General features: G+C 51.6%; 1 protein-coding gene across 2 annotated transcripts; it reads left to right on the top strand.

Moving 5' to 3' along the window:
- Positions 1–1,307: 1,307 nt before the first annotated feature.
- Fosb (FosB proto-oncogene, AP-1 transcription factor subunit) lies at positions 1,308–8,669 on the top strand. 2 transcript variants are annotated; one of them, XM_028778682.1, is made up of 5 exons: positions 1,308–2,044; positions 3,912–4,232; positions 4,676–4,783; positions 6,064–6,219; positions 6,360–8,669. In XM_028778682.1, exons 1-5 carry the CDS (start codon positions 1,919–1,921, stop codon positions 6,360–6,362), a joined length of 714 nt encoding a protein of 237 aa, XP_028634515.1. In that variant the 5' UTR covers positions 1,308–1,918; the 3' UTR covers positions 6,363–8,669. The 2 variants fall into 2 exon arrangements, with proteins under 2 accessions (XP_028634515.1, XP_028634514.1); XM_028778681.1 differs by having other exon boundaries at positions 6,064–8,669.
- Positions 8,670–15,115: the final 6,446 nt, after the last annotated feature.

The raw sequence follows: 15,115 nt of genomic DNA, 5'->3' as shown, positions 1-15,115 counted from the left end.
ACATGTGGAGGTCAGAGAACAACTTTTAGGAGTCATTTCCCTACTTCCACCGTGAGTCCCAAGGATGGAACTCAGGTCGGCAGGTATGTGTAGCAAGCTCCTTTACTGTGAACCATCTCGCTGGAGCGGACACCTGCCGATGATTGCTAAGCCCATGCCACCAATTATATTACTACATTAGTATTTTATTTATTTATTTTTCTAGAAAAGGTTTCTCTGTGTAGCCCTGGCTGTCCTGAAACTCAGTCTGTAGATCAAGCTGGTCTCGAACTCACAGAGATCCTCCGACTTCTGCTGGAATTAAAGATGTGTGCTGCTGCCGCAGCTGCCACCACCACCATCACCCCTAGACACCACCAATTATTATTGTCCTTAATTACACACACTTTCTTTTCTGTCTCCTGGGCTAAGCAGGGAGGAGAGGCTTCCAACACCATTAAGCCTGAAGAACTCACCGGGTGTGGGTTCCTACTCGCTGCAATTCTGCAGGTCTCCCAGATTCGGGGACCTGGGGAAGCCACCTATTTTTTGTTTAGCTGTGAGTACTGAAGTTTTAGATCAGCGAGGGTGCACATTTTCCAAGCTCACCGAGTCACACAGAATCCGGGACAAAGCTAGTGGGGAGGGGACTGCTTCCTTACCCATCCCTATCCCTGGGGATATCACAGACTCTCCAATTCCCCCAGAGCCTCAGTTTCCCCACCTAGACTGATAACACCCCTCTCGCCAGAATCTGCACTGGGGACCTTGCTCTTTTTCACCAGCGGGGGCGCTGCACCGGCTTGGGGAGGATGGGGTCCCAGGGGTATAAGCAGGCTTGGGGATCTGGGGTTGCACCTTCTCCAACCGGGGTCAGCAGGGGCCTTCCCAGGGAGTTCAGGCGCCTGTCAATCTCAGCCTCCGAGACAGCGTGGAACTGCGCAGGCGCGGGCGGGTTCCGCACGGCGCAACGGCGGGCGCGCGCGGGAGCGAGGGATTCCCTCTGACGTCATTGCTAGGATACCAAACAAACACTCGGCCGCGCCGGCCGAGCTCCTTATATGGTTAATTGCGTCACAGGAACTCCGGGGAGGGCGGGGCGGGATCCCCTCCCGCGGAGCCCCTCAGAACGCAGCCTTGGGGACCCCCGAGACCCCCAGGGTCACTCTATGGGCAGGTGGCAGGTGCAAGTGGCCCTGGGGGGCGCCACGAGGGGCTCAGGCGGCGGGAAGGGAGAGTTCGGGAGGTTTGTACTTGGAGTTGAGGGTGACGCAAGCAGGGGGGGCGGGTCCCGGACACATAAATTCAGCCCGGCTGCTCCCGGTTTCATTCATAAGACTGGAGCAGCTACGCCGGGGACACGCGGAGCCGGGGCTTGCTGGACTTGACTATTGGTGACTCTTTCTTTTTCTTCTTCTTGGAGGCCGTGAAAAATTTATATATATATGTACATTTTTTTAAACTGGAGAGAAAGTTTTGTGGGTTTCCTTTTTGCAAGACTCTTTCTAGATCGTTCTTTCGATTCGTCCGGAGGATAGACTTACCTTCCGTGGGCTTCTGGATCGCGCCCCTCTGCCCTCCCTCAATTTCTTGGGACGCCTGGGCAAGATTGGAACGGCATCTGAAGCGCACACTGCACCGCGGCACTGCCCGGCGGGTTTCTGGGCGGGGAGCGATCCCCGCGTCGCCCCCCGTGAAACCGACAGAGCCTGGACTTTCAGGAGGTACAGCGGCGGTCTGAAGGGGACACGGGATTTTGCAGAGGGAACTTGCATCGAAACTTGGGCAGTTCTCCGAGCCGGAGACTAAGCTTCCCCGAGCAGCGCACTTTGGAGACGTGTCCGGTCTACTCCGGACTCGCATCTCATCCCACCCGGCCATAGCCTTGGCTTCCCGGCGACCTCAGCGTGGTCACAGGGCCCCCCCTGTGCCCAGGGAAATGTTTCAAGCTTTCCCCGGAGACTACGACTCCGGCTCCCGGTGTAGTTCATCACCCTCCGCCGAGTCTCAGTACCTTTCTTCGGTGGACTCCTTCGGCAGTCCACCCACCGCCGCCGCCTCCCAGGTAAGTTCTAGATCGTAAAGATGCTACTTTGGTGGTTGTGGAAAAATGTTTCTTTCAGGCTAAAGTGTGGGTGGATTGAGCATCCTCTCAAATAGAGACGCGCCAAAACCCAGGATCTGGGAATGCAATAGCTCGGTTTGCACTTTGGATTTGTTGTTTGCAAACGGCAAAGAATGGAGTGATGTTTGCAAAGGGTTATTTGCGCGGAGCGCGGGAAAGGAATGCAGCTGGGCGAACGTTGGCGATGCCCGGTGCAAAGTATATACGCGGTGGTTAGCAGAAGCTGAGAACTTTTAGCCGAAATTCAGCTCCCTTAGCCGATGCTAGGCGAACAGGGGAAGAAAATCAAAATAGAAAATATCCCAGAGAAGCTTCCAGTAGCCTCCTCCTCTTCCCTCCTCCTTCCAAGCGCGGACTGCAAGTCCGCAGTCATCCTCCACCCTGCAAGAGTTCGGGCCTCGAACCCCGGTCACGCTGCCTCCGCCTCCTGCGCGGAGACGTAACGGGGGACCCGTGCGTAAAGGCTGACGCGCTGGAATCCTCCGTCTGACGCGGGGCACGCACGGCGCGCTGCGCCCCCTCCGCCCGCCCCGCCCCTGACGTCCCGGGCACGTTCTATTTTGGAACGCCGAAGCCACGTTGCTAAGGGAGGGGGCAGCGCGGCTTTGTGATTGGCTGTCGCGGAGTGGGCTTTAGCCAATCAACGTCCCCTTCCTATTTGTAGAGCGTAGCTCCTTTTTTTCTCTTCTTCTTCTTCCCGTGTTGAGGGTCTCCAAGAGAGTTAGGGGATTCTTGTCGCGATCGGGCGACTCGGTGCCACTCCATGGGTCTGCGAGGACCTAGTATGGACCTAGTCCCTCTGTTGTCATCAGCTAGAGGCTTTAGACTGAGTGTTAGCGCCTCTAAGGGGAAACTGAAGGCCTCTTCTCTTCTCCAGGCACACACATACGTGCTCCCTGAGCTCTGGACACTCAGTCCTTTCGAGGTGTTCAAACACTAGATGAGGTAGCCTACGGAGAGGCAGCCAGGTGGTCTCTAAAAAGATCCTCCTTCCCTCGGTTCCCAGGGCCCTGATTGGCCAGGGATTCAGCCCTCCCTTGCCACGCCCCCTAGAGTAGTTAAGCCTCTAGGATTCCACTTGCGGGAAGGGGGGTGAGGGGCGTGATGGACGCTTCTTGGGTTCGGGGACGCAGATCCTATGTCACCCCATCCCCTGCAAGACAGTACGAGAGAGTCTCGCTGTCACTTTTCTCTGCCTATCAGGCCACTGAAACCTGTCAGTCTCATTGGGGAAGAGACAGACACTCGGAAGGGATGCTCTCAACTCTTAGGCCGTTCCCCCAACACCGTTGGAACTGGGATCTCCGCCCCTGCGGGAGCCCTCATGCAGTGGGGGGTGTGTTTGTGTGTGAGTGGAGGAGAGGAAGGCTCGGGCTAAGGCCTCTCCCTCTCCCTCCCTCTGTGGTGGGGGTGGGGTGTTTTGGCTGTATGTGTGTGTGAATGTCTGTGGCTCCATACCGGGAGGTTTTGTCACCAGGTTCTGTCCAGCCTCCTCTCCCACCCACCCCCCCACACCTAAGAGTCACCAACCCGGGGTGTGATTCACCACCCGCTGGAACCGTGCAACCTTTCCCCGAGGAAGAAGGAGGAGGTAGAAGGCAGTTGAACAGAATCCTCTCATTAACCACTGCGTCACGGTGTAGTGGAAGGGTGGGTGTTGTGGCTTTTTGCCTGTGACACACACATCCACACCCGCTCACCCTGTGCTCACTCACAGGGGTCGGTGTGTGTTATGTGTGTTGGGCGTGTGTGTGTCGGTGGCTTTGTTTGTGTGTCTACGCCTGTGTGTGTATGTCTCACCCCGTAGGAGTGCGCCGGTCTCGGGGAAATGCCCGGCTCCTTCGTGCCAACGGTCACCGCAATCACAACCAGCCAGGACCTTCAGTGGCTCGTGCAACCCACCCTCATCTCCTCCATGGCCCAGTCCCAGGGGCAGCCATTGGCCTCCCAGCCTCCAGCTGTTGACCCGTATGACATGCCAGGAACCAGCTACTCAACCCCGGGCCTGAGTGCCTACAGCACTGGCGGGGCAAGTGGAAGTGGTGGGCCTTCAACCAGCACAACCGCCAGTGGCCCCGTGTCTGCCCGCCCAGCCAGAGCCAGGCCTAGAAGACCCCGAGAAGAGACAGTAAGTATGATACCCCAGGAGCTGGTGTGGAGGAGCCTAGGAATGTGGGCTCAGTTGGCACAGTGCTTGCTAGCATGGATGAAGTAGGTCCCTGGCACAGCATAAACCAGGAATGGTTGTGCAGGCCTGTAACCCCAGTTCTCAGGAGGTAGAGGCAGGAGAAACAGGAGTTGGAGGCCAGCCTGTGCTACTTATTGAGTCCAGCCTGGACTGCAAGAGATCATTATTTTTAAAAGTTGGCCTGGGGGATGAGGGAAGAGGAGATGACAGTAATTTTGTCATTATTAAGTTGAGGGTTCCTCTGGGGCCTCAAGCCCGAAGGAACGTTATCATCTCTGACAGTGAGGAGTAGGGTTGTTATTTGGGGTTCAGGAGGAAGAGGAATTTTCTCAGGGCTGATAGAGGTACCTCCAGATCTCATGGTCCTCATCTCTTTGACTCAGCTTACCCCAGAAGAAGAAGAAAAGCGAAGGGTCCGCAGAGAGCGGAACAAGCTGGCTGCAGCTAAATGCAGAAACCGTCGGAGGGAGCTGACAGACCGACTCCAGGCGGTAAGGAGGGGCTTGGGGGTATCTCGAGGCTGTGCTGGGAGCACTCTGCCTTGTTCTTCGCCCATTTCTCACTGTGCCCAGGTCCTATACGAGGAACACCCCTCTTAGGGAACAAGGGTCAGTGTAACCTGGAGTTGCTCTATACGCATGCTCAGACCCGTGCCCACTTCCCACTGCTCCCGACTTTCCCTGGATATGTCCCCACATGTTACCCTCCGGGCTTTCTCTCAGCCTAAGGAGACAAGCTGGAGGAGATAATTCTCTCACCTTCCTTGGCTAAAAAAATAATCCATTTTGCCTCCCTGCATCCATTTTTTTTTTCTGAGCCGGAGATCTTCGCCCCCCCTCCTCCAACTTGATAGCCTCAAGTCTCAGCCCTGGCTGAGATGCTGTCATCCCGGCTGGCTCTGGTTCGAAACTATTTTGTGCTAAGTCAGTTCCTTTTCTGCTACCTCAGCCATCTACAGTTCTCCCGAACTTGAGCTAGTGGCGCCCACCAAACCCACTTCTTTCTCTCTTCTACCTCAGTGTAAGCCCCCCTACCTCCCCATGCCTGCCGCTTGAAACCAGAGCATCTCTGATTTCCTGTCGAGGGAGGCTGAGGGAGATGGATAACAGAACCACAGTCAAAACAACACATAAGTGTTATTTACTGACTCAACAAACTTTAGTGTTTTTCTTTTAAAAAAAATATTTCGTTTGTTTACTTAATATTTGCCTACGTTTGACTGCGTGCTGGTGCGCCGCGGCACGCATATGAGGTCAGAGGGCAATTTTCAGAGTTGGTTCTCTCCTTCCATGTTGTGGGTCTCAGGAATCGAACTCAATTTACTAGGCTTGCTGGTAATTAAACTCCTTGACTCAGTGAGCTACATTGCCCCCTTCCGCCTTTTTAAGGCAGAGTACTCCTTAGTACAGGCTGGCCGGAAAGAAATAGCCATCCCGGTGGCCTCAGCCTCTGAATGTTAAGGTTATAGGTGTTCACCACCACACCAGGCATGGAGTTCTTGTCCATCAGAGACGTCCATTCCTGCCCAACCTTTCCCCAACCATCTCTTAGTCTGATGGGGAAACTGAGGCACCGCGTAGCATAGTCTACCCGGAGTTCCTCTTAGAGGACGTTCCTACCTTAGTTGGGAGGGAGCTGTCCAGCTCCCTGGATCAGCAGCTAGAATGTATGTGTGTGGGGTTGGGGTGGGTGACGCCACTCTGTGTGGTCGCTGACCAGCAACCCTCCTTTCTCTGTCTCCTATGACCTGGCCCTGCGTGGGCTCCATTAGGAAACGGATCAACTTGAAGAAGAAAAGGCAGAGCTGGAGTCGGAGATCGCCGAGCTGCAAAAAGAGAAGGAACGTCTGGAGTTTGTCCTGGTGGCCCACAAACCGGGCTGCAAGATCCCCTACGAAGAGGGGCCGGGGCCAGGCCCGCTGGCCGAGGTGAGAGATTTGCCAGGGTCAACATCCGCTAAGGAAGACGGCTTCGGCTGGCTGCTGCCGCCCCCTCCACCACCGCCCCTGCCCTTCCAGAGCAGCCGAGACGCACCCCCCAACCTGACGGCTTCTCTCTTTACACACAGTGAAGTTCAAGTCCTCGGCGACCCCTTCCCCGTTGTTAGCCCTTCGTACACTTCCTCGTTTGTCCTCACCTGCCCGGAGGTCTCCGCGTTCGCCGGCGCCCAACGCACCAGCGGCAGCGAGCAGCCGTCCGACCCCCTGAACTCGCCCTCCCTTCTTGCTCTGTAAACTCTTTTGACAAACAAAACAAAACAAACCCGCAAGGAACAAGGAGGAGGAGGAAGAGGAGGAGAGGGGAGGAAGCGGTCCGGGGGTGTGTGTGTGGACCCCTTGACTCTTCTGTCTGACCACCTGCCGCCTCTGCCATCGGACATGACGGAAGGACCTCCTTTGTGTTTTGTGCTCCGTCTCTGGTTTTCTGTGCCCCGGCGAGACCGGAGAGCTGGTGACTTTGGGGCCGGGGGTGGGGCGGGCATGGACACCCCCTCCTGCAAATATGTCTTTGTCCTGTTACTTCAACCCAACTTTGGGGATGGATGGATGGGTGGGTGGGTAGGGTGGGATGCAACGCCCACCTTTGGCGTCTTGTGTGAGGCTGGAGGGGAAAGGGTGCTGGGTGCGGGGTGCAGGGTGGGTTGAGGTCGAGCTGGCATGCACCCCCAGAGAGACCCAACGAGGAAATGACAGCACCGTCCTGCTCTTCCCCATCCACCCATCCACCCTCCAGGGTGCAGGGTGACCGAGATAGCTCTGTTTTGCTCCCTCGGGCCTTAGCTGATTAACTTAACATTTCCAAGAGGTTACAACCTCCTCCGGGACGAATTGAGCCCCCGACTGAGGGAAGTCGATGCCCGCTCTGGGAGTCTGCTAACCCCACTTCCCCGCTGATTCTAAAATGTGAACCCCTATCTGACTGTTCAGTCTTTCCCTCCGGGGAAAACTGGCTCAGGTTGGATTTTTTTTTCTTTCTCATCTGCTACGGAGCCCCCTCCCAACTCAGGCCCGCTCCCACCCCTGTGCAGTATTATGCCATGTCCTTCCCACCCCCACCCCCACCCCAGGCGCCCTTGGCCGTCCTCGTTGGGCCTTACTGGTTTCGGGCAGCAGGGGGCGCTGCGACGCCCGTCTTGCTGGAGCGCTTTATACTGTGAATGAGTGGCCAGATTGCTGGGTGCGCCGGATGGGATTGACCCCCAACCCTCCAAAGCCTTCTTCCCCGGTCCTCCCCTTCTTCCACTTGCCTCCTCCCTCCCCTTGACAGGGAGTTAGACTCAAAAGGAGTGACCGCGAAGCGTCCCGGTGGCCTTCTTGCTCAGGCCCCAGACGTTTCCTCTAAGTCCTTCGCCTTCCCCAGCCTAGGACGCCAACTTCTCCGCACCCTGGGAGCCCCGCAGCCTCTCGCAGAGGTCGAGGCAATTTCCAGAGAAGTTTTCAGGGCTGAGGCTTTGGCTCCCCTACCCTTGATATTTGAACCCCCAGATATTTTTTGGACTGGCATATTTAAGAGGGGCTGAGTTCCCACTATTCCCACTCCATCCAATTCCTCCAGTCCCAAAGATGGGTTCTGGCTCTTCCCTCCAGCTTTCACCTCGTGAGAATCCCACGAGTCAGATTTCTATTTTTTAATATTGGGGAGATGGGCCCTAACGCCCCCCTCCCCCGTGCTGCATGGAACATTCCATACCCTGTCCTGGGTCCTCGGTTCCAAGCCTAATCCCACCCCCCACCCCCAGCTATTTATCCCTTTTCTGGTTCCCCAAAAGCACTTATATCTATTATGTATAAATAAATATATATGAGTGTGTGTGCGTGTGCGTGCGTGCGTGCGTGCGAGCTTCCTCGTTTTCAAGTGTGCTGTGGAGTTCAAAATCGCTTCTGGGGATTTGAGTCAGATTCTTCTGGCTGTCCCTTTCCTAACTGTCACTTTTGTTATTGTTGTCTCGGCCCCTCTGGCTGTTGGAAACAGTCTCGGCCTCTCCCTTTATCTTTTCTCAAGTCTGTCTCGCTCAGACCACTTCCAACATGTCTTCTCTCTCAATGGCCCTGATCTCCCGTCTGTCTGTTAATCCTGGATTAGTCGGGGACATGCGATTTTACTTTTGTAAGTAAGTGTGACTGGGTGATAGATTTTTTTTACAATCTATTGTCATTGAGAATTCTGGATGGAAATGTCTGGTCAGGAGAAGGGCCTGCCGCTGCCGACCGCCATTCATTGACTCCATAGCCCTCACCCAGGCTGTATTTGTGATCTTTTTCATTTTGTTTTTTTGAATTTTGCACCTGACCCCGGGGGTGCTGGGGCAGTCTAGCACTGGACAGCTCCCCTCCCCCCTTGGTTCTGCACTGTCGCCAATAAAAAAGCTTTTAAAAAAATATATATCCGTCAAGTCAAAGTGTCTCTTTTCCCTGGGCACCTATTACATGGCTTCCTTTCAGTAAGACAGAATTTGGATTGCTAGGAAGGTCTTGCAGGCACTTAGTGGGACACCTAATGAATCAGGACCTACAACGGGACTTGGCTGTGCCACCTACGTGAAAAAGTAAGGGGCAGAAAAGTGTAAGGTTTCGATTTGATGAAGGGTCTGGGAGACTCCATGGTCGGAAAAGAATGTAGCAGGACCTTGGGTGTTATGACTTCAGCAACAGCTAAGGTGGGCACACGTGTAAATCCTAGCGTTTGGAAGGTGGAGGCAAGGGGACCGGGAGTTCAGTGTCATGTGGATGGCGGATACCAGTTGCAAAGGTCTGTCATAGGGAGAGGGCTTGGTACACCAGGGGAGCCAGGGGTTCGTGGTGAGGGTAGCGGAGGGCTCGTGGAGAGTGAGAGTTAGCCTCAGGGAGATCCTACCGACAAGGACGTTCTAAGAACGCAGAGTTCAGGCGCTCTTTTGAAATGACTCGAGAGCTGCCCCAGGTTTTGAGCAGAGGAGGTTAGCGTTAGGTGGTCTCTTCTAGGCCATCCCAGGCTGAGGAGGACGCTGAGGGTTTCAAGAAGGATCGAGAATGGGAAGCAGAGGAGAGGTAGGATCCAAGAGGCATGGAGGAGTCAGAACACATGTCTCTTCTTTAACAGCAAGCCTGGGAAGGATAACTCGCCGCGGGAGGAGATGCTCACCAGTCGGGTGGTCTAGGACGTTCTAGGCATTTGCTCGAGCCTCGGTTCCCCCTTTCTCCCTCTTCTGTCAGTCTGTCATCCATCAAGTGTGTGTCTCAAGGCCACCCTGCTCAGGTCTGCTTGTGAGACGGCCTTCTATGCTCGAGTTCATTAAACACACCGTTGCCTGGCGCCGTGCCCTCTCCACTGGCTCGGTCGGTTACCTCGAAAGACCAGGGCTAAAGGTGTGATCGTAACTGTATCCCCATTTACTGCTCCAACGCAGAGACAGGGCTGAGCCGGAGTGAACAAATGAACAAATATATGATTAATAAGTGCATGCGTGACTAAATACATAAGCGAGCAGATGACTGGATGAGCAAAACGTTGAAGGAGAGACAGCAGGGACACACAGAACACATCCTAGAATTGCAGAGACTTATTAAAATCCGCTTTTGAGATGTCTTTGATCGGAAATTTCTGGGAGGAAAAAAAAAAGTAACTGCGAAGGGAGAATAAATGAGAATAGCAGTGGCTTTAGAGAGGTCAACTCCGTGCTGGTCGCCTTTGCATAAGAGTGTGGGTTGCAGGGAGCAAAATGGGGTAGATACTCCCGCCCGAAAGGTGGAATTGAACCACTCTGTCGCTAAACAGCTACAGGTTTGAAGCCTGCACCCCAGACCACTGAGGATCATCCGGGCAGGATACCCTATTTTCGGACAGTTATATAAAGGCCAAATATTATAATTTTTTACAGTTATGGTGACTGTTCGTGGTGTATATTAGGTGATTAATTTTAATGGTTTCGATCATTTTTTCTTCATTTTTTATCATGAATATGTGTCTTCTTTGTAACGTGTTCAGTGAATGACCCTACTAGAAATTAAGTAACTTCATTTGCATGACGCCTTGCATTCTGGGAAGCAGCGCCTAAAGTGCCTTTCTCCCTAGCTGTCTAGGAGCGGAATTTTTTGCATAGCGAAAAGTCAGTTTTATTTTTTTGTTTGCTTCTTTGTTTATTTATTTGTTTGTTTTTAAAGGAAAAAAAACTCCTCTTGCGGCACTCGGAAGCCCCTTTGTAGCAGAACTCGAGTTTTTCTGCGAGAGAGAAGCAAGTCTTTCGTAGGGTCTGATGGTCCGCGGCCGCAGAGCGACACCTGCTGTTCCTTTATAGAACTACAACTGTGTTGGGCACCTACTGACTCCCTAGGCGATGGAGTTGACAACCAACTTGTCCTCTCATTTAGACGCTAAAAGCCATTCCTTTTTATACCTATGTGTTTGGGCCAGGGAAACTGAGGCATAGACATGGATAATACCGCAGCCAAGTTCCTGTAGCCCAAATCCCTAGGGGAAATGAAACCTATAGCGTTGTGGTTTGAATATGCTTGGCCCATAGGAAGTGGCACTATTGGCAAGTGTGGCCTTATTGGAGAAGGTGTACCTTGTTAGAGAAAGTGCGTCACTTGGAGGCAAGGCTTTGAGCCCTCATACATATGGTCAAGTCTGGCCAGTGTGATCCAGTCCCATCCTGGCTGTCTGCAGAACACAGTCTCCTGGCTGCCTTCGGATCAAGGCGGAGAACTCTCAGCTCCTTCTCCAGCACCATGCCTGTCTGCACGCTGCCACGCTTCTTTCCATGATGATAATGAACTGTGCATCTGAAACTGTAAGCCAGCCCCAATTACATGTTTTCTTTTATGAGGGTTGCCTAGGTCATGGTGTCTCTTCACAGCAATAAAAACCCTAACTAACACGACCATCATGATTGCTATATTTGGCAACATTGGTTTTTTAATTTGTTTATTTTGTTTCCATAATATATAATACACACACACACACACACACACATGTATATATATAAAACAGGGTCTCGCTCAGCCTAAAATTCACTATGTGTACCCCAGCCTTGCCTGAACTTTAAAGCAATCTTCCTGCCTCAGCCTCCCAAGTGCTGGCATGACAGGCACGAGTCACAGCTCGCGATTTAAATCTTACAATGACTTAGAAGAATACAGAAAATCAGAGTTCCTTTACCTACTTCACAGAGCCCTATAATCTCACCTCTTTTGCTCCGTAAACACCCCCACCCCACCCTCCTGGAACGGGTTTGAGGAACCAGCAGGCTCACAGGCACAGCTCTCCTTGGTAATCCCCTCAGCCTGGCTGCCATTCCTCCTCAAGTCCATGTGGCCCAAAGCCTCTCATCCTAGTCTCAAATACCACTACCTAGTAAGGCCTCCCCCGACCCGACTCCGGTTTAAATATTAGAAAACGGTCACTTAGCCGGGCAGTGGTGGCGCACGCCTTTAATCCCAGCACTTGGGAGGCAGAGGCAGGCGGATTTCTGAGTTCGAGGGCCAGCCTGGTCTACAGAGTGAGTTCCAGGACAGCCAGGGCTATACAGAGAAACCTTGTCTCAAAAAACAAAAAAAAAAAAAAAAAAAAAAAAGAAAGAAAGAAAAAGAAAAAGAAAAAGAAAGAAAGAAAAGAAAATGGTCACTTTCCTCCCCTGCCGAGGACAACCAAACCACCACATGCTTTTCATTTACTACCTGACTGCGTAGGCGAATAGATGTTGTCACAATCTTTCTCAGAGCCTCAGTTTCCGCATGTGCAGTAATGCATCTGAGACACACAGAATTCCCTAGAGCTGTGGCCCTCCTCATTCCGTTTTTGTTTTTGTTTTTGTTTTTCGAGACAGGCTTTCTCTGTATATCTCTGGCTGTCCTGGAACTCACTCTGTAGACCAGGCTGGCCTCAAACTCAGAAATCCGCCTGCCTCTGCCTCCCAAGTGCTGGGATTAAAGGCGTGCGCCACCACCGCCCAACGGTCCTCCTCATTCTTAATGCTGAGACTCTTTAATATATCCCTCATGTTGTGGTGACCGCCCCCATCATGTAATTATTTTCATTGGTACTTCATAACTGTAATTTTGCTATTATTATGAATCGTAATGTAAACATTTGTGTTTCCCAATGGTCTTAGACGATACTGTGGAAGAGTCATCCCACCCCCAAAGGGGTCCCACAAGTTAAGAACTCCTGCCTTAGAGGAATCACAATGAACTAATGAATTACACTTTGGGTCGACTATCGGGTCGGCCTCAGAGGGACGCTATAGCCAGATGCCGGCTACATCAACTCTGTGTGTGTGTGTGCATTGTGTGTGTGCTCTGAGTCCTAGTGCTGGGATAGGCCGGGGGCTTTAGCGTTCCTGGACCTATTATTCACCAAGACTCTCCCCTCACCCAATTCTTGGATGTGAACACTATGTCTTAGGAAAGATGTCTTAGAACGCATCTTTACAAAACATTATTTAAAAAAAAAAGAAAACGTTATTTAAAAACACACACACAGCTATTTTTTTCTTGTAGGTGCCTGTGCAAGGACAATTCGTAGAGCTGGCTCCATCCTTCTACCGCATCCATTGGAGGAGTCACCTTTACCCTCTGGGCCACCTTGCCATTCTGTGTGCAGATATGTGACATACTGTGATTATGACCTATGACCTCTCCCTTGCTAAGCAAGTGCGCTACCGGGATTAGGGAGGGGGCGGCAATAGCAACAACAGTTAACTAAATTTAAAAAGTAGAACAACTGGGCGGGAGATACAAATATTCCTGATTTGGTGGTTTGGAGGGGGGCGATTATTTTGGTTGGTTGGTTTTGTTTTATATGTTGGCATGGTCTTATTATGGAACCTAGGCTGGCCTGGGACTCACTACCTGGACCAGGCTGGTCTCTGACTCAGAGATCTGCCTGCTTCTGCCTCCTGGAGACAGAGGACACTTTTCGGGAGTCAGTTCTCTCCTTCCATCTTGTGGATTCCGGGGATTGAACTCGGGTCCTCAGGCTTGGCTGCCAGCGCCTTAGGTGTCTCCCAGACCCTCCTGGTTTGGTTAGTTAGATGCTGTGTTGCATGCACGGCTTTCCCACTATGCAGACACTGTGTCTATAACTCCTATTTGGCACCTTGTATCTATCTCTTACGATGATATGTGCATCAAGAGGCAAATGACAGGATGATGAACAAATCCTAACATTTCTGTGGTTGTCTTTGCTGTAGTCTATTCTGACAAACAATGCTGGCTTGCTTCCAAGGTGGGAAGTAACATTTCTTTTTTTTTCTTTTTTTTGTTTTTTGAGACAGGGTTTCTCTGTGTAGCCCTGGCTGCCCTGGAACTCACTCTGTAGACCAGGCTGGCCCAAAACTCAGAAATCTCCCTGCCTCTGCCTCCCAAGTGCTGGGATTAAAGGTGTGAGCCACCACTGCCCGGCCATAGCATTTCTTTATAAAAGATATTTGCTCTATTTATTTTTCTACTTATTCGTGGTGCTGAGGTTGGAACCCAGGAACCTTTACAAGCTAGACTAGCTGTTTACCACTGAGCCAGGGATTCTAGGCAGGGGCTCTACCAATGAGCACCCTCCTACCCCATCCCTCTCTGAAGGATTCTGGGCAGTTGCATACCTAGCCTTTGACCTTTTAAGACAGAGTCTTACTAGAGCTCAGTTTGACTTTGAACTATGTAGCTGGCCTAGAACTCAGTGCCGGGATTACAGATGTGTGCCACCATGTCTGGCTGCCCATTAGGCATTTCTGTGACAGGCATTGATGGCTTTTAAACCTAAGCCTTATACATGCTAGGCAAGTGCTCAGCCATGGAACTACGTCCCTAGCAGGGATGTCACAAGGGATGACTGACATTTGGGAAACAATATCATAGGATAAAACAGTAAAACCGTAGCAGCTTCTAGGATTGATCATTTCTGCTAGGTCACACTTGGAAAACGTTCTTATTGGTATCACATGTATGTGTGCACACATGTGGAGGTCAGAGGATGACGTCATGGAGACGGCTCTGTCTCTCAATCAATCTTTACTGCCAATATTATTTTATCTTTTGTCTGTCTGTCTGTTTATATACCAAAGTGCATGTAGTGCCTGTAGTGACCAGAAGGGGGCATCAGATTCCCTGAGACTGGAGTTAGAGATGGCTGTGAGCCACTCACTCTGGGAATCGAACCCTGGTTCTCTGGCAGAGCAAACGGTGCTCTTAAACACTGAGCCAGCTTCTCCAGCCCTGCATTGCTTTATCTTTCGGTCAGTTCCCCAGATCCAACTCATACCGCCAAGCCTGTGTAGCAAGCGCCTTTATCTGGGGGGCTTTATCTTGATCTTAAATCTTTTCCCTTTCCTTTTTGAGACAAGTCTGGATATATAAATAACCGCGAACTCAGAGATCCACCTCCCTCTGTTATGCCAGGCTTTAAAAAACAATTATTTTTGAACGCCTATATAGGGGGTGTGCAAACACAGCCTAAAGGAGTCATTTCTGATTGTTCACGATACAGTTCCAGAGATGGAACTCGGGTGGCCAGCTTGGAGGTAGGTGCTTTTCACCAGCCCCAAGAATTTATTTTCTAACTTTATTTTTCAATTAAATGATTAAATGACACATATGTTTATTATGGGTAGTGCAGGTATGCGGCGCATCTGAAAGTGACCCGACCATGGGGGTTCTCTCTTTCTACCACGGGGGAGTCAGACGATCCAACTCAGACCATCGCATCTTTTACCAGATAATTTACCATCCCCCAGTCATTCCTTTTTGTCGATGGTTGTTTTGACACAGGGTCTTTCTACATAGCCCTGGCTATGTAGGTTTTTTATGTTTTTGGTTTTTTGTTTTGTTTGTTTGTTTTAATTCTTTTCAGTGT

This window comes from Grammomys surdaster, unplaced genomic scaffold (assembly GCF_004785775.1).
Source record: "Grammomys surdaster isolate TR1022 unplaced genomic scaffold, NIH_TR_1.0 339, whole genome shotgun sequence".
Classification (NCBI taxonomy): domain Eukaryota; kingdom Metazoa; phylum Chordata; class Mammalia; order Rodentia; family Muridae; genus Grammomys; species Grammomys surdaster.
The sequence above is the reverse complement of the archived record's forward strand: the minus strand, read 5'-3'. Positions and strand labels throughout refer to the sequence as shown.